At 42.7% G+C, this 25,621-nt stretch overlaps 1 protein-coding gene across 2 annotated transcripts; it reads right to left on the bottom strand.

Moving 5' to 3' along the window:
• Positions 1-907: 907 nt before the first annotated feature.
• Positions 908-18,519, bottom strand: LOC138171401 (zinc finger protein 30 homolog). Of its 2 annotated transcripts, XR_011170874.1 has the most exons (6): positions 18,353-18,519; positions 17,162-17,249; positions 16,069-16,195; positions 15,508-15,597; positions 6,924-8,156; positions 908-6,841 (listed from the first exon to the last, which is right to left on the bottom strand). XR_011170874.1 is itself a non-coding variant. In XM_069100887.1 (5 exons), exons 2-5 carry the CDS (start codon positions 17,195-17,197, stop codon positions 7,156-7,158), a joined length of 1,254 nt encoding a protein of 417 aa, XP_068956988.1. In that variant the 5' UTR covers positions 17,198-17,249; positions 18,353-18,519; the 3' UTR covers positions 908-7,155. The 2 variants fall into 2 exon arrangements, 1 of the variants encoding a protein (XP_068956988.1); XM_069100887.1 differs by having other exon boundaries at positions 908-8,156.
• Between the last annotated feature and the right edge of the window lie 7,102 nt (positions 18,520-25,621).

Here is a 25,621-nt window from a genome sequence, read left to right as displayed (position 1 = left end):
CAATTGCCCTGCCTTCCCCCTCCAAATAACAGCATGCCCTTTCAAAGGCTTTCCTCACTTCTGAAATGCATTCAGTTTTCACCTCCATCTTATAGAATCCCTAGCTTTTTTTTTCCCCCCTTAAAGAATCAGCTTAGGTACCAATACCCAAAAGATTTTACTAAATATTCCCAACCTTCCCTCTCCCAGTGTTCAGTGTTTCTCCCTTCTCAATTTACTTTGCACATGTTGTATCCCCCAGGATACAAAGCTTCTGGAAAACAGACACCAATTACTTCTCATCTTTTGTGTTCTTAGAGGCCTAAGCAATCCTGAGACAGAGCAGGTAGCTAATGAATCTTGGCTGGATTGGATAAATAAGATTAAAGTGGCAGGAATGATAGACTGAGATGGCACATGAGGGAAGGGGAGATGGAAAGTGGCTAAGTAAAAGGATTGTAAGGTGACTGTTAAAATCATACAGATATTCTCATTATGAGGAAACAAAGATGTAAAATGTCTTATACAGAGATCAAATCATTGTGTTTTTCACAAATCTCCAGTGGTTCACTATTGGCTAGAGTAATTTTCACACTCATTTAGGTGGCATTTAAGGTTATCCCAAATGTAGTGTCAGTAATGAGTTGCTGACAGATGCTAGAGAGATGAAATTAAGGAACTAGCTATTCAGACCTGAGAAGGAACAAGGGTTAAAATCTCAACAAGATTTCAAATACAGACATAAATGGTGAGGCCACTGACAGAAATGAATTTAAGATATTTTATAGACAATTGGTTGTGTTGGCCAGCAGCTCCAGAGAAGTAGATAAAGTTATCTGCTTAAAAGGGATAGGTGAAGTCTTGGGATTTAATCAAGTAGAGTTTCTGGCTCGGGCACCAAGATTTTTAAGCACTCATTTAATACACATTCTTTTATTTTAAATAATTTTATTGATATACTGTTTGTATTACTAAAGTTTTTCCCTTATCCCTCTCCCTCACCCTCCCAGGTCCATCCCTTTATAACAAAGAATTTCTTTTTAGAAAATAGGAAAATTTCCCATCAAAACCAATTGACATCAGAAAAATATAATGATAAGCAATAATCCACATGATGACCCCCACCTCTGCAAATAGAGGGGGACATCTTCTCATCACTCTGCTTTGGGGCCAAGCTTGTTCTTTCTTTGCAATATTCCTTTTGGGTTGCTTTGTAGTTTTGCCATTTACATTGTAGTCACTGTGGAGGCTGTTTTTCTGGCTTTGTTTACTTCATTTTGCATAGGTTGAATGCAATTAATTTAATCGGTTTAAACTTTCCAATGTTTCTCTGTATTCATCATATTCATTTCTAACAGCACAGAAATATTCCGTTCAATTCACATATCACAATTCAGCCATTTCCCAATCAAGGAACACCCACTTTGCTTTCAGTTTTTAGCTACCACAAAAACTCCTACTCTGTTGTGAAATACGTTCTTGACCTAACAACTAAATTGCATAATCGCATTACACATTGCTTGCACCAGTTCATATCCACCAACAAATATATTAGTATCCCTCTTTCCCCAACCCCTTCAGCACTGACTTGTCATGTCAGCTTTGCCAGTCTGCTGGTTGTGAAGTGAAATCTCAGGGTTTTGATGTGCATCCTTCTTATTATTAGTGATCTGGAGTATCCTTTCATATGGTCATTAATAATTTGTAATTCTTTTGAGAATTTTGTTCATATCTTTATTGGAGAAGGAAACCAAAGTGTGTGTGTCTGTGTGTATTATTAGTCCATTTAGCTCTAACTAGTAGCTCTGGGGAACAAGCTTCCAACAAAAACAGACACAAAATTCCCCTTCTTCTAAAAATAAAGACTTCATATTCAATAAAGCACATCACCCTCCTTCTATCCCCACAATATTCATAGGCATGACTCCTTTCTCACCCTCTCCAGAATCAGTGGTCCAGGAGGTCCTACCTTGGTTTATTCCAATCATTGCCATATCTCTGGCATACATATGCATAACCAAGCATATGCCCAGTCCAGGTTTCATGGTATTAATTCCTTCTCTTACCCTGGTCAGCAAAGCTTCGCTAGTGTAGCCTTTTCTCAGTTCATGCACTTAAGGCTTTTTACTACTCATGGGTCTTTTGCCTTCTTAATGAACTGGCACCCACCTGCTGATGTCCAAGGAGTCTGCTCTGAGATACCATTTCCAGGACTCCTATTCTGTCATCTGCTATATTCCCTGAGATAAAGTACATCTAAGGAATAATGGAGCCAAATGCCCCTAAAAATTAAGCTGAAAAAATGACAAATCTCTGGCCTAGAGAAAAGAACACTTTTGTCCCAATGGAGAGAAGTGGGAGCTGTTGTTCAAAAAGTGGACTATGTCATCAAAAATAGTCAGCTTTATGTAACTTCTGCTTGCTATAAGGGAAGGTTTGATATACTGGAGGGCATATGGGAAAACAGTATAAAAAACAAAAGCATCAATAAAGTATAAATGCATATATTTAACATAGATGCATATACATATTCGTATACACAAACGCATAGATATGTATGACTGAAGGCATCAAGCTTATTATAATTATAAAGGTCATTAGGCTGCTTGTCCAAGCCCCCTTCCTTTTTCCCAGATCCAGGAAGAGAAAAAACAACAGAAAAACCAAACAATACATCAAAAATAGCCTGACATCTTAGGCAAGTATGGCCATTACCATTGAAGATAACACCTTAGTGACTATAAATGGATGAAATTCTCAACAGGCAGGTACAAAACAAGAAGAGAGCAAAATGGCAAACCTCAATAAAAATCATAATTATAATAATAAAAACAATCATATAGCAGCTAGTATTTATATAGCACTTGAAGGGTCACACTTTAAGTGTTTCACAAATAGCATCTCAGTCGATCCTTGAAACAACCCTGGGAGGTAGGTGCTGTTATCATCCTCATTTTACAGATGAGGAAACCTGAAGCCAAGAGAGGTGAAATGGTCTGCCCAGGGTCACACAGTTACTGTGTTCAAAGCTGGGTCTGACTTCTGGACTCCTTAGTCCAGGCCCAGCTCTCTATCCCCTGCACCAACTGCCTCATCTACCTTAAACAGTCAGGAAAAAGCCAAGGGGACAGAAGCTGTTAATGATGTAGAAGCAAGCATAGTACCTTTTAAATCAAGGGTAAATAAAATGTCAAATGCTTCACAGAGGTAAGGATAAGATGGGGGGAAATGCTATTATATTTAATGACCAGGTCACTGGATCAATTTCAGGGGAATAGTTGGGGGCAAAAACCAGTTTTCAAGGAATGGAGAATATGGTATCGGAAGACATTCAGTAGAGTTTTGGAGGTAAAGGGTAGGAAAAAAGAAAAGGAATGGTAAGAGAAAAAGTGAATAGTCCTGAGAAGTAGCTGATGTTTTTTAAAGTTACTGGGAAACATTACCAAGCTTGCTGGAAAAGAAACTCCCAATTTCCACCAGCTGTTAACTACTATACCCCACAATCTGTTGAGTACAAAGACCCTTGGGACCATTAAGCTTTGTTCCTATCACACCCATAAGAATGAACCCTGGGGGCGCGACTAGGTGGTGCAGTGAATAGAGCACCAGCCCTGGAGTCAGGAGGACCTGAGTTCAAATCTGGCCTCAGATACTTAACACAAAAACTAGCCATGTGACCTTGGGCAAGTCACAACCCCAATTGCCCTCCAAAAAGCAAAAAAAAAAAAAAAAGAAGGAATGAACTCCACAAAGTAAATACAAGCTATTGGTCTAGAGAGGGGGGTATTTATCCAACATCTAATTCCCATCTGAAAAAGAGCAAATGTGAACACATGCCCGGCACCTAATAAACACATCATGCTTATGATAACATGAAGACAAGGTCAAGTGTCTGTTCTTTGACTCAAAAACAAAAGAAAGGACTGGAAAGAAAGAGGAAAAAATGAGAAATGTTTCCATTTCTCTACTCAATTCAGAGAAAGGGTAGAAGTTGAACAAGGGCATGTCTAGTGCTGCCTACCTTATTCGCAAGGAGAGCTGGTAGGCTCCTATTTCCTCAGTAGGCAGCAAGAAAAAGAAAAAGTAAAGACAATCAAAAGGATTCTCTAGAAGCCCTTTCTTGTCAAACTATATAATCTTTCTAGTTACCTACTCTCCCAGAGCTACAAATCGCTGTACCCCAAGGCATGATACAACCTCCTATTGGCAGCTCTGAGTAGTCCAGTTAGAAAAATGCATTAAATAAGGTTATCTCCTCCAAGCCACTCTACATGAGTCCTCAGGGACACCACAGAGTGGTGTATCCCACTTGGCAATGGAAACTACTTCCTCCCCACTCCCCCAAACACTCCTGTGCTGGCAGGGCTTAGGTGGGGTAAGATTAAATTACTTTCTGTTTCTTCACATTCAAACAACTGTTAGTTATCAGGGTTTAACCATAACATCACTAAGAAAAGATGAACTGGAGATGTCTAAGTAGCTGGTAAGGAGCCAGTGGAGAAAGACAAGACACATGAGGGGAAATTATTTTTGGAGTAAGTTCTGAAGTGGAAGGGACAGAATCAAGGGCAGAAGCAGAGACTTTCACCTTAGCAAAGATTGTGTAGTTGTAATTATGTAATTGCCATGGAAAGACTCTTGAGTCAGAGGATCCGGGGCTGAAGTGTCTGGGCCACTTACTGTGTGACTCTGGGCAAGTGACACACTTCTCTAAACCAGTTTCATTTGCAAAATGAGGGGGTTGTGCTAGAGGATCTCCTGAAATTCTTTGTAGCACCAAGTCTGGAATCTCATAACCTCTCCCTCTGTGACTAAAACAAAGAGAGCAGATGATGGATGGTTTTGAGCACTTTAGAACAAAACTAAAGGCATGAGCACCTAGGAGATTGCCACAATTTTCCTTGGAGAAAACCAAGTCCTCTAATATAAACATGGGAACTAGCCGAGGGAAATTCTTAGGAACTTGAACAGGGACAGGTTTGTTAACAACCACTATGGAAATTAGGGATTTTTAGGTTTCATTTTAATTTGAAATCTAAATGTTATCATTAAGTGCTTACTAGAGAAAAATTCTTCTGATATTCACAGTCTTTCTAAGACTGCATTCACAAGGGTTCTCCAGCATTGTCTAATGCAGGAAAAACCCTGTCTTCTGGCAGGAGATATTCTCGCCCTGATCACATTCATCACTTTTGTCTCCCAAACAGACTCTATGACAATATGAGTATTCCACTGAAAAACATTCCTACATACAAGTTCCTCTCTAGTATACATTTTCTGATATTTACTAAGTTATACTACTTTAGGGAAAACCTTCCCACCCAAGTTTCATTCACAAGGTTTCTCTTATAACTTGGATGTTGAATGACTTATCCCTTTCAGAAGCTCTTTGCACATTCATTGTATTGATTTCTCTCCAGTCTGAATTCTCCAATGTAGACTAAAAGCTGGGCTCTGAGAGACTTCATTCATTGCTCAGAATGTTTCTTTCATAGAATTCTTTCAGTGTTGGAAGAAGTCTCAGCACGCGTGGAAGGAACTCCCATTTCAACAACCTAAAAGTAGCTGCCCATCCTCCAATATCCATCCATTCAGCCTCCAAGGAGGGGAGAAATGCTTCCTCCCAAGGGGCACAATTCAGACACACCTTAACTTGCCTCCTGACATCACCCCTAAATTCACTTCTTTGCGACTTACATTCAGGCCTCTGGGGCCAATCAGAATTAGTCTAATACCTCCAGTACAAGAGCCCTTTATATACTTTAAGAAAGTTATGATGTCTGTCCCCACAGTCTTCTCCAAGCTAAACATACCCAGTTCCTTCTATTGAACCTTCCATGACATGGACAAAAAGACCTTCACCAACATGATTAGCCTACTCCAGACACTACTTTATGAATGTCCTTCTTAAACTGTGGTACTCAAAACTGACCACAACATTCTACAAGGTTCAAGGGCAAACTAGATTAGGACTATTTTTATTCTTGGAAGACCTAAACATTAGCATAAATCTTTAAAGTAATTTGTCCCTGAGATGCCAGGGCTGGAACTGAAGAACATGAGAAAAGGGAGTATAGACTCCTCCTGCAGGGCAAGCTCCTCCAAGACCGAATCCTATACAGATGGAATACCTGAGTCCAGACTAAATGGGACCCCTTAGTGAAGTAAGTGGCTGCAGTATCCCATCCCCTGTGGGGCAAACAGTGATTCCTTAACGGAAGGCATTTCCTTTTTCATTCCAGCCTGTGAAGAACTTTTTAGATTTAACTTTGCTACATACTGTATTAACTATCCCTCCTAGTTTGGTATCACCCTCAGATCTAATAAGCATGACATCTTACACTGTCAGGCTAGTCAGTGACAAAATGGTTAAAAAGCAGAAGCCAAAGATAAATCACTGCTGGAGTTCCCTCCAGGCTGCTACTGACCTAACAGACTATAATTGGACTCTGGCCATCGAACTAGTCCAGAAACCATTTAATAGCACCATTATCTCGTCCAGAGCTCTCCATTTTTTTGCACAAGAACATGAGAAACTCTGTCAAATAATTAAAATCTCAATAAATTGTATCCTGCATCATTTGAAAGGATGACTTTGTAGTAAACCTGTCCAAAAAATATTAATCTCTCATGACCTCTTCTTTGAGAAGCCACTCAGGTTTTTTTTCACCACCACTTTTGTTATTCAATGAATATTAAGTTCAGAGCAGTGTACTGGCAGGACCTTCCTGCATAGTCTCTATCTATAAATCACGTGAGGTCAAATAAATGTCCTATTGACAGAAGACATTCCCATATTCAGAAGGTTATTTCTTGAGTACGAGCTCTGATGTATAGTCAGAGTTAAACTCTGATAGAAAGCCTTTGCTGATTCTTTCTACTGAGAAGATTTCTATTCAATACAGTCTTTAATGTAGAGCAAGAGATAAAGTCTGGTAGAAAGCCTTCCCAAATTCATTAGTAAGGCATCTCTCCAATATGAACTCTCTGATATTGACTAAGAGCTGTGCTCTGGCAGATCTTCTCACATACAATAAATTCATTTGTCTCCAGTATGAATTTTCTGTCATTGAGTGAGGTATGTGGTCCTGTTAACGGCCTTCCACATTCATCATATAAGGTTTCTTGCTTACTCAGGTGTGTACTCTGGCAGAAAGCCTCATATTCCTAAGATTTCTACCCACTATGAACTTTCTGATGCCGAGTAAGGTGTGTCCTACGGCTGAACGCCTTCCCACATTCTTCACACTGATAAGGCTTTTCTCCAGTATGAAGTCTCTGATGTCGAGTAAGATGTGTCCACCACCTGAAGGACTTCCCACATTCATCACATTGGTAAGGCTTCTCTCCTGTATGAACTCTCCGATGGTGAGTAAGATCTGTGCTCCTGGAAAAGGCTTTCCCACATTCATCACATTCATATGGCTTCTCTCCAGTATGAATTCTCAGATGCATAGTAAGAGCTGTACTCATGCGGAAATCCTTCCCACATTCATTACAATGATATGGTTTCTCTCCAGTATGAACTCTCTGGTGCATAATAAGAGCTGTGCTGAAGGGAAAGGCCTTCCCACATTCCTTACATTGATATGGTTTCTCTCCAGTATGAACTCTCTGATGCATAGTTAGAGCTGTGCTCAGTCGAAAGGCCTTCCCACATTCTTTACACTGATGAGGTTTCTCTCCTGTATGAATTTTCTGATGTTGAGTAAGATGTGCCCTCTGTCTGAAGGCCTTCCCACATTCTGTACATTCATAAGGCTTCTCTCCAGTATGAACTCTCTGATGCATAGCAAGAGCTGCACTTAGGCGAAATGCCTTCCCACATTCTTGACATTCATGAGGTTTCTCTCCAGAATGAATTTTCTGATGTTGAGTAAGATGTGCCCTCTGCCTAAAGGCCTTCCCACACTCATTACATTCATAAGGTTTCTCTCCAGTATGAACTCTCTGATGCATAGCAAGAGCTGTGCTCAGTCGGAAGGTCTTCCCACAATCATTACATTCAAAAGGTTTTTCCTCATTATTCTGTGGCCTCTCTAACCTGGCCCCACCTTCTAAGGTTTCTTCCAGATAGGAGGCATGGGGACCATAATTTGTGAGTCTTTCCTGGTATTCTTCCATAGAAATGCCCAGCTTTGGAACTGACTGTTTGATTTCAGGCCAATTCTCCCAATCTGAAAGAGATTAAAAATATGTAAATATCCCATTTCATCCCACATCACACTTAAATGTGTCTTCTATCTCCTCTATCAATATAAAATGTTGTCAGACATTAAAATATAGAACATACAACACCATTATACTTGTATAATAAGTTTTCACATGATCCTCAAAACACTGTGAAATATATTAGTAGCAGATCAATGACTACATTTTCCAAAAGAGGAGACTAAAGATCAGAGCAATTCAAGGACCAGACCAGTGCCACACTGCTACTAAAGTTGGGACTCAACCAAGGTCATTTGAACTCAATTCAAATGTTTTTCATTATACCATGAAGCTTCTTTGCACTTATTCTCTGTGGATATCAAGAGAATTACTAACCAAAGTTTAGAAGTTAGAAGGAAGCCACATTCAAGTCAATGCAAAAAATAAACATTCTAATAATTAGAATTTTCCAAATCAGACAGGCAACCACATAGAAATACAGAATGTTAACTCTGTCTCTCAAGAGATAGATTTAATTCATTCCCATCCGGCTATCTAACAGGACATCAGAGCCTACAAAAGTATGGGGGGAAGTTCTATCTTAAGAGGAAGAGGATAAAATCAATATAAAAGGTATAAATGGAAGGAAACACAATACAAACATTCATAAACTTAAACAGATTAAACAATAAAAGGAAAGAGTGGCAGAATGGACAAAAAAAACAAATTTAGCATGAAAAAGAAGCATATCTAAAAAAGACTCAGAAGAAAGCACAAAAATCAAAGGAGAGATTGTTAATAAAACTGAAAGTAAGAAAACTAATTAATCAATAAATAACATTAGAGGCTGGTTTTGTTGGGGGGGGGGAATGATAAACCATTAGTTGATCTGATTTAAAAAAGAAAACTGCATTACCAATATCAAAAAAGAAAAGAGTGGCAGAAATTAAGGGACTTCTTAGGAGCTCTTTTGCTCCATTACATGCCAGTAAATCTGACAAATAAGCAAAATGGATAAATATTTACCAAAAATATAAATTGCCCAGAAGAGGAAATAGAATACTCAAATAATCCCATCTTAGAAAAAGAAACTGAACAAGCCATCAATGAACTCCCTAAGAAAAAATTCCCAGGGCCAGACGGATTCACAAGTGGATTCTACCAAACATTTAAAGAATAATTCCAATACTATAAAGCATTTGGAAAAAGAGGCAAAGAAGGAGTCCTACCAAATTCTTTTTATGACACAAATATGATCCTGATTGATAGCTAAACCAGGAAGAGCAAAAACAGAGAAAGAAAACTATAGACCAATTACCCTAATGAATCAATGAATTATCCCAGTGAATATTTTAAATAAAATACTGGCAAAGAGACTACAGCAATATATTACAAAGACCAGGTGGGATTTATACCAGGAATGCAGAGCTGGTTCGGTATTAGGGAAACTATCAGTATATTGACCATATCAACAACAAAAAACCTACAGAAATCATGAGGTTATCTGAATAGACGTAGAAAAAGCTTTTGACAAAATACAGCATTCACTCTTAATTAAAAAAAAAAACATTAAAAAGCATAGGAATACATGGATCTTTCCTCAAAATACTAAGTAGTATCTATCTAAAACATCAGTAAGCATTATCTGTAATGGAGATAAACTAGAAGACTTCCTAATAAGATCAGGGGAGAAGCAAGGATGTCTATTATCAACACTGTTATTCAAAATTGTACTAGAAATGCTAGCTATAGCAATGAGAGAAGAAAAAGAAATTGAAGCAATTAGAATAGGTAATAAGGAAACAAAACTATCATTCTTTGCAGATATGATGGGATACTTAGAGAATCCTAAAGAATCAACTAAAAAATAAGTTATAATTATATGAAATAATTAACGACTTCAGTAAATGCCATTTAAAATAGTTGTAGACAATATAAACTACTTGGGAGTCTACCTGCTAAGATAAACCACAAGAAATATATGAACACAATTACAAAACACTTTTCACACAAATAAAGCCAGCTCTAAACAGCTGGAAAAATATAAACTGCTTTTGGGGAGGCCAAGTCAATACAATAAAAATTACAATTCTACCTAAATTATTTATTCAGAGCCATGCCAATTAAACTATCAAAAATGTATTTTATAGAGCTACAAAAAAAATATAGTAACAAGATTCATCTGGAAGAACTAAACATCAAGAATATCAAGGAAATCATGAAAAGATATGAAGGAAGGTGGCCTAAAAGCACCAGATCTCAAAACTCTATTACAAAACAGTAATCATCAAAACAATCTGTTACTGGCTAAGAAATAGACTGGTGGATCAGTAGAACAGATCAGGTACACCATACACAGCAGTAAAATGACCATAGTATTCTAGTGTTTGATAAATTCAAAAATTCAAGATTTGAGGACTAGATTTACTATTTGACAAAAATTACTGAGAAAACTAGAAAGCAGTTTGGCAGAAACTCGGTATAGACCAACATTTCACACCAGATACCAAGATATTGTCAAAATGGGTACATGATTTAGACATGAAAGGAGATATAAGCAAATTAGGGAAATATGGAATATTTTACTTGTCAGATCTATGGGTAAGGGGAGAATTTGTGACCACATAAGACAAAGAGCATAACCAGATGTAAGATGGAAAATTTTGATTACATTAAAGTTTTTGTACAAACAAAACCAATGCAACCAAGAGTAGAAAGAAGGAACTGGGAAATAATTTTTATAGCCAGTTTCTCTAATAAAGGCATCATTTTTCAAATATATAGAGAACTGAGTCAAATTTATAAGAACACAAGTCATTCCCCAATTGATAAATAGTGAAAGGATATGAAAAGTCAGTTTTTAGGAAAAGAAACTGAAGCTGTCTAAAGCCATATGAAAAAATGTTCTGCACCACCACTGATTAGAGAAATGCAAACTAAAACAACTCTGAGGTGCCACTTTACACTTAATAGGTTGGCTAATATGACAGAAAAGGAAAATAATGAATGTTGGAGGAGATGTGGAAAAATTGGGACAGTAATGCACTGTTGGTAGAGTTGTCAAATGATTCAATTCTTTCTGTGGAGCAGTTTGGAACTATGCTCAAAAGGCTAAAAAACTGCACATCCTTTGAGCCCTACAAGGTCTGTATCCCAAAGAGATCAAAGAAAAAGGAAAAGGACCTATATGTACAAATATATTTCTAGCAGCTCTTTTTGTGGCAGCAATAATTAGAAATCAAAGGGATGCCTATCGACTGGGAGATGGCTGAACAAGTTTTGGTATACGGTTATGATGGAATACTATTGTGCTGTAAGAAATGATAAGGGGGGTGCTTTCAAAAAAAACCTGCAAAGACTTACATGAATTGATGCAAAGTGAAGTGAGCAGAACCAGAACATCATACACAGTAACAGCAATATTGTATGATTATCAACTATGAATGACTTAGCCATTCTCAACAAAGATTGAAGGGAGTTCCAAAGGACTTATGATGAAAAATGCCATCCAACTTCAGAGAAAGACTGATGGAATCTGAATGTAGATCAAGGCATACTTTTTAAACTTCATTTTTCCTGGTTGTTTTGTCTGTTTTCTTTTGCAACATGGCTAGTATGGAAATATATTTTATATGACTGCACATGTGTAATCTATAGTAAATGGCTTGCCTTTTCGGGGGGGGGGGGGGGGGGGGGGGGAGGGAAGGAGAGAATTGGAAATCAAAAATCTAAAAAAAAAAAAAACAACTAAAAAGCCAAGTAAAAGAATTGATAATAATTAACTTCAGAGATAACATACAACCACTAGAGTTTACTGGCTCCCTTATTGTTAGAGACTGGGAGAAAGGAGCAGGGAATAGGACCTGAAGCCAGGGGAGACCAAGAATGGAAGAAGAGGGAGTTCACTGAATGGCTTGTGTGTGTGTGTTTTAAATAAAGTAAGAGGCAAGGATTTTAGCTGAGAGAGGTAAAGGAAGGAATGGGGGCAAGTGGAATCTTTCACATAGAAGTCTGGAATAGCTACTGTGAGGAGTAAGAGAGGGAATCAGTTAGAAAGGAACAAAAGGACTCCCTTGCTGAAGTGATGACCCTGCAGTAAAGATCAGATGACATGACCTTGTAATGTACCCAGTCACCATGGTGGCAGGATTTCTTCAACTTCATTCACCAGAGTAGAACAGAGGAAGTAGATGGTGGAGTAATGCAGGGTTGGGGCTAAAGTGCAGCAAGAGAAGGGCAGAGTACAGGAGAGATAAAATAAATGGCTGCAGGGTTAGAGTGGAGCTTGAGAAAGTAATGAGAGGGGGAGAAAGCATGGGCTTTGATGAGCTCCAAAGAACAGGGGCAGGAGGGAGGAATGACAGGGATGGGTGGATCTAAGATAGGAGACGGGGATCAGATTGAGAAATGTCCGTTTCTAATCAGGAAAGGGGAAAGGCAAGATCACCCCACATAGCCAGTGTTCAGTGAGAGCTCCTTCCTGCCTGCACTACACAACTCACAGAGGCCCTTCCTGTACTCTCAAAACTTCCCTAGGTCCTTTTTCTTTCTCCCTTCACACTCAGTCTTCTGGTAGCCTCATTAGCTCCCATGGGTTTAACTCTCACTTCCATACATGTAACTCCAAGGTTAAACACCAGGCTCTGCCCTGAATTCCAGGCCCATGTCATCATTTCACTATTGGATATTTCCAGTTGCATGCCCTAGAGACATCTTAAATCCAACCCATCTAAAATTAAGTTATTTCCACCCTGGCTATGAAGCTTCCCTGTATCTGAGAAAGGCGCTATCGCCTTCCCAGTCTCAGCCACATCTACTCTTCACTCTCCCTGAGGAGGGAACGCCTTTGAGAATAACAGGGAACTCTGGAAAGGGGGTGGGAGAGAGGAAGGAGGAGGAGAGACGAGCTCTGAGCAAGTCGAATTTGAGGTGTCTGTGGGGACATTGAGTTTGAGATGCCCAAAGGGCAACTAAAGATGAAGGACCAGAACTCAAGGGAGAACTCTGGTTGGATAGAGAGATCTGAGAATCATTTGCTTAGCAACATTAACTAGTGAGCCCAAGGGAGCTTATGAGATCACCAAGTGAGATAAAGCAGAATTAAAAGTGAAAAGGAGGCCAAGGACAGAACCTTGGAATACCCCCCACACACACCCTCAGTTAGTGGGTACAACATGAATCAAGAAGAAGGAAAGGAGACTGAAAAGAAGTGTCTGACAAGAGGAGAAGTAGGAGAAAATAGCTGCACTGGTGCGGGGAACACAAGCAAAAGGCACGCAGCTAAATGGAGATTTAAGATGAATCTCCTGAACGATGAACGGGTGAAGGAATAATGATGAGCCGACACACTAAGATTCTGGGGATGCAGCCAACGCAGCCCCGAGGGGAAATGCTACCAATGGCTCAACTTCATCACTAAAGGTTAGGACCCACCGATAAGACAATACCATCAAAATCATGTTACAGACTTACTGCTGTCACAAACTGCCACAAGGATAATTTCCAAAGCTTAAACAAAATAACAAAATTAATTTGAGGGAAAAAAGACCCTGAATCTCAACAGATAAAGAACACCAGTTGTCCAAACTGTGACATACAGTTAGACGGACCACTCAGAGATCACTCACCAGCACATTTACATCTTGAACAGATACAATGGACAGACAGTAAGCTGGGCCCAGGACTTAAAAAGAGGAAAACAGGGGAGACTATCTTAAGGAAATTAACAAGTTATTTTAATGAACAAATTTCTCCCTGAAACAAAGGTCTGTCTTTTCCATACTAATATTCTATCTATGCACATGATGACACAAGATAACAATCTGACATGTATAATGGCAATTTTCCAAAGACCTGTGATCCCTCATCAGCGTGGAAACATTTCTCTCCACTGAGGCTAGAGAGGATAAGTGTTAGGGCCCACAGTCACAGTAAGGAGAGAGATGGTTACAGATAGGATGGGATCGATGGCATTGTTAAACACATAAAGAACCATTACAAACTTACAAAAATAATTTCTGGTCCACAATGGATAAACAGTCAAAGAATATGAAGGGGCAGTTAACTAATTGTTAATAATCACTTGAAAATCCACACAAATTCACTCTTCCTCCAAGAGAAAACTCAGAACAAAACAAACTCATTCTCGTTCAGTGCTGTTCAGAGTCTGGAGTCTCTGAAGACCATCACCAGCTCCCCCTTCACCCAGCTCTGCACCCTCCAGGCCACCCTGGACTCCTACCCTGCACCCCCCCACTCCCAGTTTGTTGGCAGGTCTGTCATTCCATCCTGCATAGCACCTCTCCCCTACGTCCCCTTCTCTCCACTCACAGAACCTCCTGCCTAGCCAATAGCCTCAGGTGTCCCAGCACTCTAAAGGGATCTTCCCAAAGCACAAATATAACCAGATCACCCCCTCCCCTAGTAAATGATCTCCTGTGCAGGATCAAAGATGAACCTGCCTTCATAACCTGCCCCACCCCCCACCTAGCACTCCAGGCTGCAGCTACACTGGTGTGCTTGCAGGTCCTTAAACACAACATTCCATCTCCCATCTCCATGCCTTTGCACTGGCCATCCCCCATGCCTGAAATGTTCGGCCCCATCACCTCCACTTCCTTGTTTCCCCTGGTTCATTCAAAGCTCCTTTCAAACCCCAGCCACCTCCTGCAGGAGGCCTTCCCCAGTCCCCAGTGGTCAGTGTTTCCCTCTGAGATTACCTTCATCTAGGACTGTGTACCTATCTTGGATGAAACGAGGGAATTATATGCTATCTCACTAATTAGAGTGGAAGTCCCATAAGGGCAAAGGACTGTCTTTACAAACCCAGAGGCTGGCATATAGCAGGTGCTTAATAAATACTTGCTGAATAAATTACAAAATGAAGAACTGTCAGGGAAGTCACTTAACCCCTATTGCCTTTCCTTGCCCCCTCCAAAAAAAGAAAAAGAATGATACCACTTGATTCACTTTCACCATTTGGAATGTCTCCTAATTTGGTTTGAAAGAGCTGCATTCACATGTGAAAGGACTGTAAGAGCAGCACTCTTTGTAAGGTACGCAGGTGCACCAGAGTGGAGCAAGGCCAAAGAAATCACGGTCTGGAGAGAATGCACAACAACACTGGAAGCAGCCCAGAAAATGTTGTGGAAGGCTTACTACCCATTCTTAATCTGGGTAAGTAGAAGGACTGCAAAGAGCCTGCATAAAATGGTGTAAAACCAAGACATGTCAAGGGGACAGAGCCTGTGCAGACACCATCACAGCAGGACAACAGAGTGTGCCTGGCTCCTCTCCAGTCTGAGGGAGCAGAAGGGTCTTCGAAAAGCCCTTTCTCCCTATTGGTCGTGACTCAGCCATTTGTTTTCACTCCCTTACCTAGACGAGGGCCTCTGGGGACATCTGGGATCCACGGCTCTTCTCCTCGTTCCAACTGGTCAATCATAGCTGGTTTGGAAACGATGAGTCCTGTTCATTGGAAATGGAAAAATGCTGGGTTCAGAGTCGGCTCCGAAGTCAATCTGAGTTCCTTCCATTTGGGGGGGAAGCAGGCATGCTGGGAACCCCCAGAGGTGGTAGAAAGGATTGCTCAGAGATGCTTTGTTGTCTGGTCCCAGAAGTAGAAGGAATAGGATCACAGGCCAGATTTGGGGCTCAGACAGAATATTAGTTCCTTTGATCCAGATGACTGACCGGTGAGAGCAAATTATCCCACTGAGCCTGCCATAGCCAACATTTGGCCCTAGAAAACAGCCATGTTTGATCTTCTTATCCCACCCAGACATCAAACTGACCGCCCAGTCCAAGTCACCGCCTGTCTGCTGCTGCTGCTGTCCTCCATCTCCCCCATCAGGAGCAGCCCCCTCCGTGCCGAACCTGGACCTCTAGAAGCCATGCCTCCCATTGCTGGGGAAAGTAAACCACTGAACCCATCCTTACCCAGGAAGACCAGGTTCTGATAGTTTTCCAGCATCACGTCTCGGTAGAGGGCCTTCTGATATGGGTGCAGGTGCCCCCACTCTTCCTGGGTGAAGCCCACAGCCACATCTCTGAATGTCAGCAATTCCTGAAATGCCAGACAGATTTATGGCTAACCAGAGGTCATTCTTAACATGAGTCTAAGAAGAGAAGCAAGGCTGCTGAGAGTTCTGGCTGTCTCTGTATCCCTGGCAAAGCTGGTGGCACATGACTGCCATAGGTACTTTCCAAAAAGACAAATGTGGGATCTAAAGTAAGTTCATTTCTAAGTGTTAAAAATCAGGGCATAAACCTTCCTCATGACATCAAGCCAGCCCACACCTCCACTTTACCTCCACTGTTCTAAGGGGAGCTCTTCCCCTTCTGTCTGAGTCAGATGCCTGCCTTATGAGCCATCAAAGGGGTAAATTGCAAGATTCACACACGGAGAATACTGATTGTCCCGCTTGCTGCTGCTCAGTCCCCCAGCTGTGTCTGACTCTACAGGACCCCTTGCCCTGTGTCAATAGGACTTTCTCGGCAAAGATACTGGAAAGGTTTGCCATCTCCTTCTCCAGTGTGTCCTCATTCTGCAGAGGAGCCAAGGCAAACAGGGTGAAGAGACTGTCCAGGGTCACCCAGTGTTGTCTGAGGCCAAATCTGAATTCAGATCTTCCTGACTGCAGCGCCAGTGTTCTATCTACTCCTACAATATAGTTATGTTACCACCGGCCCCAGCTGCCCACAGAGAAGCCTCATGGCCTGCGCCACCAAGGGTTACTTGGGGAAGGGAAAGCAAGAGCACTTCCTCGAACCCTCCAGCTTGGCCAACATCACCCAATGAAGTCTAACTATGGTATTGTGCTTAAGGTGGAATCTGTATGTTCAAGAACATTTACTGAATAACCTCTGGACCGATGCTGGGAACTGGCCTAGAGACTGCCAACGACTTTCTCCCTCAGTGCGCACAGAGCTCCTGTGACAGCCCTAGAGGCCTGGGGCACGGAGAGGTGGCCACCTCGGGGTGGCCCCAGGACCCCCATTGGAGGATGTGTCAGAGGGAGTTCCCACTCACCTGGGGCAGTCCGGCTGTCAGCAGCTCCGAGGCCATGGCTCCGACCACCTACTGAGAGGAGAGGAGACAGAGGTGGCTGCAGGGGGGCCTGGGGAAGGGAAGGAGACGCGGTTATGAAGGGGCTGGGGAATCTGGGCAGACTCTGCCCCTCCCCATTCGTACCAGCGCCGGCACCAGGAGAGAAGCACACTGCCCGCATACAGCACCGCACATCTGTCTGCTGCGGCTCTCTGCTGTTTCCGTGCCGCCCGCCTGCCTCCCCGTGTCCCATAGGGCTTCCTCACAGGTCCCAGGACCTTTCCGTTTAATTTCGTATGCCTGCCCGTTATAGAGACACCCCGCTGGGGAGAGCCCCAGCCCCACCCTCCCCCTCCAAGCCAGGCGGGAGGGGTGGGGCTCCTGGGGAGGAGGGGTCCTGGTGGGAGGAGCCTAAGGAAGGGGGGGCCCGCAGGGGGGGGGTCTGGTGAGTGGGGGGAGGAGAATTCGGGGGAAGGGGTCCCCGGGGAGAGGAGATATAGGCACAACAGGGGGCGGAGGGGTTGAGGAAGGGGGAAGTAGGAAGGGGGGTTCTGGGGAACCGAGAGGGGGAGGGGACTAGGGTGGAGGCCTAGAAAGGGGGAATTCAGGGGAAGGGGTCCCCGGGGAAAAGAGGGGGGGATGTTAGGAGGTAGGGGGGAAAGGGGGTACCAGACTAGGGCAGGGGGATTCAGGGGAATGGTTCCCCGGGAGAGGAGCTGCAGGGGCAGGGGGGAGAGTTGGGGAGGTAGGAAGGGGGGATCTGGGGAACCAGGGGGAGGGGACTAGGATGGGGACCTTGGAGGGGGGATTCAGGGGAAAGGGTCCCCGGGGAGAGGATCTGTAGGCGCAGCTGGGGGTGGGGGGGGGGTGAGCAAGGGGGCTGCGGCGGGGCGCTGGGGGAGGGGGGGGGGGGCTTCTGGAGAAAGAGCTCCTAGGAGTCTTGGGGAAGGGGCTCCTGAGAGTGGAAGCGGGAAGGTCCAGGAGACCGAGGGGATCTTGAGGGGAGCGTGGGAGAAGGGGGAGCCTGGAGAAGCCCGGAGATTGAGGGGGTCCTGGGGGGCTCCGAGAGGGAGACCCTGGCCGGGGACCACGGGGTGTCGGGTCGGGGTGGGCTCCACGCTCCGGGTCCAGCTAGTGCTGGACGCCCCCCGCGGGGCAGGAGGAGCAGCTCACCCTGTTAGTCTCCAGGCGGGGCGGGCGGTGCAGAGCCCGGCTTTCAGGCTCCTCGGCTCGGGAAGCTCTGGACAGGTCTGCACTGGACGCTTTCACTCTGGCCTCTGCCACTTGGCAGCTCCGCCTCGCTGAGGTGGCGCGCGGCAGGGGGCGTGCCTGACTTCCGGAGGGATCTGAAACCCACCTAGGGTCCGCCTCCTGGCCTCTCTGGTGAGCAAGGCTTTCTGGGAAATGTAGTCCCGGGCCTTAGCCGGTGCGCATGCTCCTAAGCGCTCCACCCTCGGACCTAAAGAGCACCGCGTGGGAGGTGTGGCCTAGGCTTCTAGTCTACTCTGCCTTTCCGCGACGCCTAGAGGCAGTAAATGGCTCTTCAGTTAGCCTGAGCTGCTTAGCTGAAGGAGGTCCAAATCGCCTTGCGCCCATTGGCCAGCATGGGTGGCGGGGCTAGAACGGTGACCCAATCAAAGGTCAGCCTAGCAGCTCTGGGGCTCTCTCAGCCTTCTCTTCCCTGACCTTCTCAGTCTCAGATAGCATGTCCCAAAAGTTTAAGTGCACTTTTATGCCATTAAAAAGTGATGTTTAAATTATCAAATACTGGTTGATTCCTATTAACCTATTTATCATTTATTACACTCAAGGTCTTCTTAAAAACTTTGGGATTGAGTGTGTGACATGGGAGACATAGGCACAGAACCACCCAGCATGGCGTGCCCACATCAGAGAAGGTGCTGAGCTCTATGAGCAAACGCAGAGGAAATGCGGGATGCCCAAATTTAGAGAATCCACCCCAAATGTTCACATGCCCGGCCTATGGTAGAACATTCCACAGTCAGACACACTGAAACTTGACTCTAGCAAAGTGATGTCATTTGGGTCCTCTTTGAGAATGAAGGACACCAGCCAACCAAGCAACCAAATTAACATCTAAGCTATTAGTGTTATTAGAGCTTAAAACCATACAAGGACTTTGGAGACCCTGTAAAAGACCAGAGAGATGACTACTCCAAGGGTATGAACAACCAGATCTCAAAAGGGGACTTGCAGACTTACGAACAACTACCTGAAAGAATTCTCTGCATCACTAATAGCAGGAGAAATCAGGTCTAAGGTCTCATCTCAAACTCTACAACCTGACAAATAACAAGAGATGGAAGAGTCAATGTTAGAGAGGCTGTGGGAAATCTGGTAAATGTTTTAACAACTGACTTTCTAGAAACCACAAAACACTTTTCAGTTTAATCCGCATTATGAACAATTTCTCCTTTGCTTTCTTAGCTCTAGGCAATTAATAAAACAATAAATCAAGCCCTGGTTTTGTAGCATTTGCCTACTTCCAAGGTGTAACTTCACAGTGAAAATTTAACAATCAGCTTTCTTGAGGTGGTTAAATTGTCTCCAGCATATTCATGGGCACACTAGTGTATTGCTGGTGGAGCTGTGAAACTGCACAGCCAACCATTTTGGAAAGCAAATTGGAATTGTGCAAATAAAGTGAGTAAATGTTCATACCCTTTGACCCAGAGATTCCTTTACTAAGCTTATACCCTACTGGCCTCAGTAGAAGCATAGCATTTCTAAAGTACCTACTATATGCCAAATACTACAAATAATATTTTATTCTACCTTCACAACAACCCTGGGAGGTGGGTGCTACTATTATCATCCCCACTTTACAAATAAGGAAGTTGAGACAAAGGTTAAGTTACTTTCCCAAGGTCACACAGCTAGTAAGTGTCTGAGGATGGATTTGAACTCAGGTCTTCTTGGCCCCAGGTCCAGCATTCTTTTTTACTGCACCAACTAAATGCCTAACTGATATGAAGCAAGTCCTTATATACATCAAAATGTTTTCACTGCATTTGTGATAGCAAAGAACCAGAAACAAAGTATATGCCCATCAATTAGGAAATGGCTAAACAAAGTATGGATGTTATGGAATGTAACTATGCTGTATAAAAATGACAAATGTGACAAGCGCAGAGATTTGATACAGAGTAAATAAGCAGAGCCAAGAAAACAATATACGCAATGATAGTGTTCAGGGAAAAAACAACCAACATGAAACAATTAAAAATGAAAGGAACAAGTCTGGATCTTGTGAGAAGCAAACTGACAAGATTTTGTGAACGCCCTCCATTTTGACACACTTGATTTCAAGGTATTGCACTGATTCACTCTCTCCCTCCCATCTCAAACAATCCCAAATCTTTCCTCCAACAAGGAAGGAGGTTACTCAAGAGTTACTCCTGTTTACGTCCTGTTTCTTTATTTTCTTTTAATGTGTAAAATCTGTATTCTGGGTCCTTGTGCCTGCTGAGGGAGCATGGGCTTAATTCTTCAATTGCATGCTTTGCTAATCAAATAGGACGTTGTTTCCTAGATTATTATAAAATTATGACAAACTAAAGAAGAAATATGAATGACAATAGCTAGCATTTATATAGAACTTAATGTATGCCAGGAGATGTTCTTAGCTCTTTACAGATATTTCATTCAATCCTCCCAGCAACCCTGGGAAACAGGTGTATTATTGTCCCCATTTTCTAGGTGATGAGACTGAGGCAGAGTTAAATAATCAGTCCAAGGTCACAGAGGTAGTAAGTGTCCAAGGTTGAATTGAATCTCAGGTCTTCCTGACTCCAGGTCCAATGCTCTAACCACTGTGCACCTAGCACACCTGGACAGACATGTAACATTGGAACATTGAATATATTTTCAATTTTTGTGAGATACGGACTAGTATTTCTAATTTCTCTCATTCCTCTTCTTTAATTCTTTTTTAAAAATTATTTTGTTATATAGAATGGCTATGGGAAGGTGGGAAGCAGACAGATTCAGGAAGAAAGGCATTGCAACAACAAAAGACAGCAATAAAAGTTATATTTTAAAACATCAGTTAGCTTTTATAATGAGATATTTACTTCAGAAACACGCAGTGATGAAAGAACAAACATTTTTCCCAATGCCTGGGGCCAGACTCTTTCCTAAACTCCCACAGCCTCTGGAGAGAGTGGGCTGACCCTTAGCAGAGATTTTCTACATATCACTGGTCCCACCAAGTTTTCATACAGAGGGGACCTAAATGCTACATGAATCTTCCTTGTAGCCATTGTTGTTCAACCATTTTTGAAGAGGACCAGTGGCATTATGGGGTGATGTCATGACTTGCATGAGAATTGCATTTAAGTGAGGCAGGGTTGCACAAAGTCATCAGTCACGCTGTCTGTGCTAGAATCAGTGAAGTCCAGGATCACTGGATAGCCCAGGGCATGTGGATGACCTTGGCACTTGTCAACCTTGATGCCTGACCAAGCACCAAGGGCTCCATAGCACTTGCTCCAGTCACCTTCATGGCTGTTGGAACAAATTGTTCTCATTTGCCCATTCCATCAGGGGAAGTCTTCATATGCTTGGAATGCTACCTCCCCCACCCCCCTCTTCGGTTACCCTCACCCTGGCTTAGCCATCTGCTGACACCATTGACCTGGGCATGGCTGCTGTGCATGCTGCAGCTTCTTGAAGCCACAGGTAAGAGCTGAGTACCACGTGGATACCACAGGTAAATAAGCACCCCTCCTACCAGAGGTGCTAGTTCTGTCTGAACACCCCAGGGCTACCACTGGCCTGAGTCCCAAATGTAGCTTCTTGTTCCTTGAGACACCAATGTTGAGCTGGTTTCAAAACCTAGATGCTGGGATGCCTGGACTCCCAGGTACTCGCTCCCCTGAGCTTTTGAAACTCAGAAGGCAAGAGTTTCCAATCCCTTTGCCTTAAGCATAATAGAACCCATGCAAAGGCAAAGGACTGAGCTCCATTTTATGGTACCACATGGCAGCCAGTGGGAAGGGTCCAGTCTTTTCCCTACAGCATTGTCTCTTGCCAGATGTTTGCAACAAAAGAGTCAAACCAAGAGAGAGTCAATGAAGGGGAAAAGCTGGGGCTCTGGTAGCTGGAGCTTTCTGAAGACAGCCCCAGTTCTTGCTGCCTGGTTCATCCCTAAGGTTTCTAGCAGACCAGAACTAGTTACAAGAAGTCTCAGTTCTCTCCAAGCACCTCCATTACTCATCATCACAACTCTCCCAAAAGCAGTTTCCTCAGGCTCGTCCACATCATAAGTCAGAAGAAGGCCTACCCTAACAAAAGCGCAGTCAAACCTTGGAAGACTGTATCTAAGAGAGTACAGTTATCATTTTAAATGGCCATGGTCAAATGAGTATGCCTAGACTTGAATCAAGATCTGGAAAGGCAGAGGCCACTACATCGGCCTGAGCAAATGAAGAGAAAGCATGGATACAGGCAGACAAAATTGCTGCATTCTTTTCACTTTTAGGAAGGTCAGAAACCTAGAACAAGCTATGCTAGCATTAAGACATTGAGAATGTAAGATCTGAAGTGAACCGTGCACCCTCTTTGCAGAATGGAGTCTATTCTAGGAAATGATGCTTTTAGAAGGCAAAATGATAGGAATCCCAGCAATTTGGGGAATTGTGGACAGGAATAAAATGGGTGATGAAATGAGCAAGGCTCTATTGGAGGAATAATATGGTCCAAATTAAAGCTGAGAGGAACACCATTTGAATCTACTCATGCATGGACCATCATTTCAGAATTTACTAGGGAGAGAAAAACCTGACCTCTCAGAATCAAAGAACCGATAAAGACTTCTGACCCCCCTGACCACAAATACAGGAATCAAGATGAAACCAGTGGGTCTTTGGACTGTGGCTACAGCCTTGAAGGAGTATTTGCCAGGCTACATCTCCCAGGGGTAGCTTCCCAGAGTGATGACTGAGGCAATGGGTTGGAAGATTGGCTGCTCCCAAGGTTCTTGGGTTCAGCGTCCTGGGCTGTGTCTGTCAACGTCTCAGGGAAAATGATGGTTTTAATTAGTATCAAAGCAATCTAGGCAAAGGATGGATCCTCACTGCTCCTGATTATGTTTTTTGTTGTTTGTCAAGAACACAGAAAGGAAGAGGGGAAGTGAATAAATAATCTGTGGCAGATGGAAACAAAAGCACAGACAGAAGTTCAGACCTGCTGTCTAATTTGCCAGGGCCAAATGAGGGAAAACCCTAATGAGGTTGGTGCCTGTTGTCATTTATAAACTTCCAAAACTCAGAAACCATATGAACCCAGAGCATTAACCCTAGGCAGTGTCTGAGACATAAGGGTGTAGCTTGAAGTGGTAGAAAGAGGCTGGGGTTTCCCTCAGAGACAGGGATGTCAGGCAAATACACTCTCTAAATGTCCTGTCCTGTCCTGTTCCAGTCAACCCAGAGTGGGGGTGGAGTGAAGGCTTTGATGAGGAGAAAGTTAAGTGCAGTGTTGAAAGATTAAGCGACCTCAGTTACTTGATAGAACTCATCGGAATCTCTTGATTGGATCTGATTATCAAAGACAACATCAACTGTTTTTTGTTTTGTTTTGTTTTTTTGTTTTTTGCTCTGACAATGGTAAGATAGCATTGAGCTGCCTTTGATACGTGTAAATTGTTGTTTTTTGTTGGTCTTTCATTCTGGAAGAGGACTATGACATCAGGAAGATGATGCCATGAATTTCGAGTGAATTGGATTAAAGTGAGGCAGAGCTATGCAGAGTCATGAGCCTCACCTTCTCCTCCAGAACCACCTGGGTCCAGTGGCCAGATATAGATCAAGATGACTGGAGATGGCCCTTAAGGTGTAAATCATGTGCCCAGTCAATTACATACTCATTCAATTGCAATGCCTTACCCCTGTGGATTAGCAATAATTTATCCTGTCTATACCTTGTCTGTATATGTTTGGATAGAGGGTTATGTCTCCCATTAGATAGTAAGCTCCTTGAGGGCAGGGACTTTTGCCTCTTTTTTTGTGGTATTCCCAGAACTTAGCATATTGCCTGGTATACAGTAAGTGTTTAATAAATGTTTCTTGACTTGATTTGACTCAACTCTTTTGATAACTCTTCAATCCTGTCAGAATTGCTTCTTTTTTGTTTCTGCTATAAATATTTTTTTTTAATACATAGTGCCTTTTTCTTTCATCTCCTCAGGGCATAGACCTACTCAGAGTACTGCTGGGTCAAACAGCATCAGCTTACTCAATTTGGGATCGTAGTTCCAAATTGCTTTCTAGAATGGCTGGACCAATTCATAACTCCATCATAACTACATCAATGTGTCTGCTGTCCCATAAGCACCTCAATATGTGTCATGTTCCTTTTTTGTCATCTTTCCCAATTTGAAAAAAAAGTCATAAAATATATTTTTAAAAAGATAATGAGTTTAGGGGCGGCTAGGTAGCTGTAGCGGCAAGCACCCCAGTGTCCCCAGGGTGCCTGCTCACAGGTTCTTGGATCTGCTTTGCTAAAGGAAAGCAACTCAAAATGGGTTAACAAGCTTACTTTAATCAGTCAGACATATATCGTTTACCTTGTTCAGGAGAAAAGGTCAGCACCCTGAATCTCAAAGTATACAGGCATAATTATCAAGACAGAAACATCAAGTAGACAGATTTCCAAACTGCCCAACCATTACATCCATACCCAGTCAACATCTGGGTTTCCACATTCTGGGTTTTTCAAAGCCGGGGGACTCTCAACAACGGCTTCCCAGAATTCAGATCAAATCACAGAATACTTCTCAAAGTGAGTCCCAAAACAAAGCTACACATCAGGGCTTATATAGCCTTCTCCTGGCTCAGAGAATGTAACAACCTTATTGACCCACTGGCCAATCAAGAAGTATCTACTGAAAAACAAGCCTCCCACCCCAGGCTCCAGGTGCACGTTAGCCTAGGGGCAGGGAAGATCTTTAAATCTGCATTTCCATTACAGTAGCACAGTGAGTAAAGCGTCAGCCCTGGAGTCAGGAGGACCGAAATTCAGTTCTGGCCTCAGACACTTAACACCCACACAAAAAAATTAGCCATGTAACCTGGCAAGTTACTTAACCCCAATTGCCCTCCAAAAAAAAAGATAGTGAGTTTATAACATTGAGCCATTTAGAGAGAGATTTAGAAAGTTCACTAAGTCAAAAGAAAGTCAGACCTAGCCCAATCTACAGCTAGATTAGGTTATAATAGTATAGGAGAAGTGGTTACTTCACCTATATTTATGTATATTTATGTCAATGTTATATATATAAGTATATGTGTGTAGATATGTATGTTTATATGCATATGCATATGTATATATGATATATACATATAAATATTGTTTTTATAAATATCTTATTCTATTAGCTATTATTATAATTAAAATTACTTACATTCTGTTTTTAATTCTATT

The sequence above is a fragment of the Petaurus breviceps genome, unplaced genomic scaffold, assembly GCF_028583685.1.
Source record: "Petaurus breviceps papuanus isolate PSGF00001 unplaced genomic scaffold, PetGlider_PUasm1.0 428, whole genome shotgun sequence".
Taxonomy (NCBI): Eukaryota; Metazoa; Chordata; class Mammalia; order Diprotodontia; family Petauridae; genus Petaurus; species Petaurus breviceps.
This window is presented reverse-complemented; position numbering and strand designations above follow the sequence as displayed.

Excerpts from the sequence above, each read along its gene's own strand:
- LOC138171401 (XM_069100887.1), bottom strand. The coding sequence starts at position 17,197 with ATGGCCTCGGAGCTGCTGACAGCCGGACTGCCCCAG. Across the intron at positions 16,196-17,161 it reads TGACAGCCGGACTGCCCCAG|GAATTGCTGACATTCAGAGA; the intron begins GTGAGTGGGAAC and ends CTGGCATTTCAG. Across the intron at positions 8,157-15,507 it reads CCCCAGAGGCCCTCGTCTAG|ATTGGGAGAATTGGCCTGAA; the intron begins GTAAGGGAGTGA and ends AATCTCTTTCAG.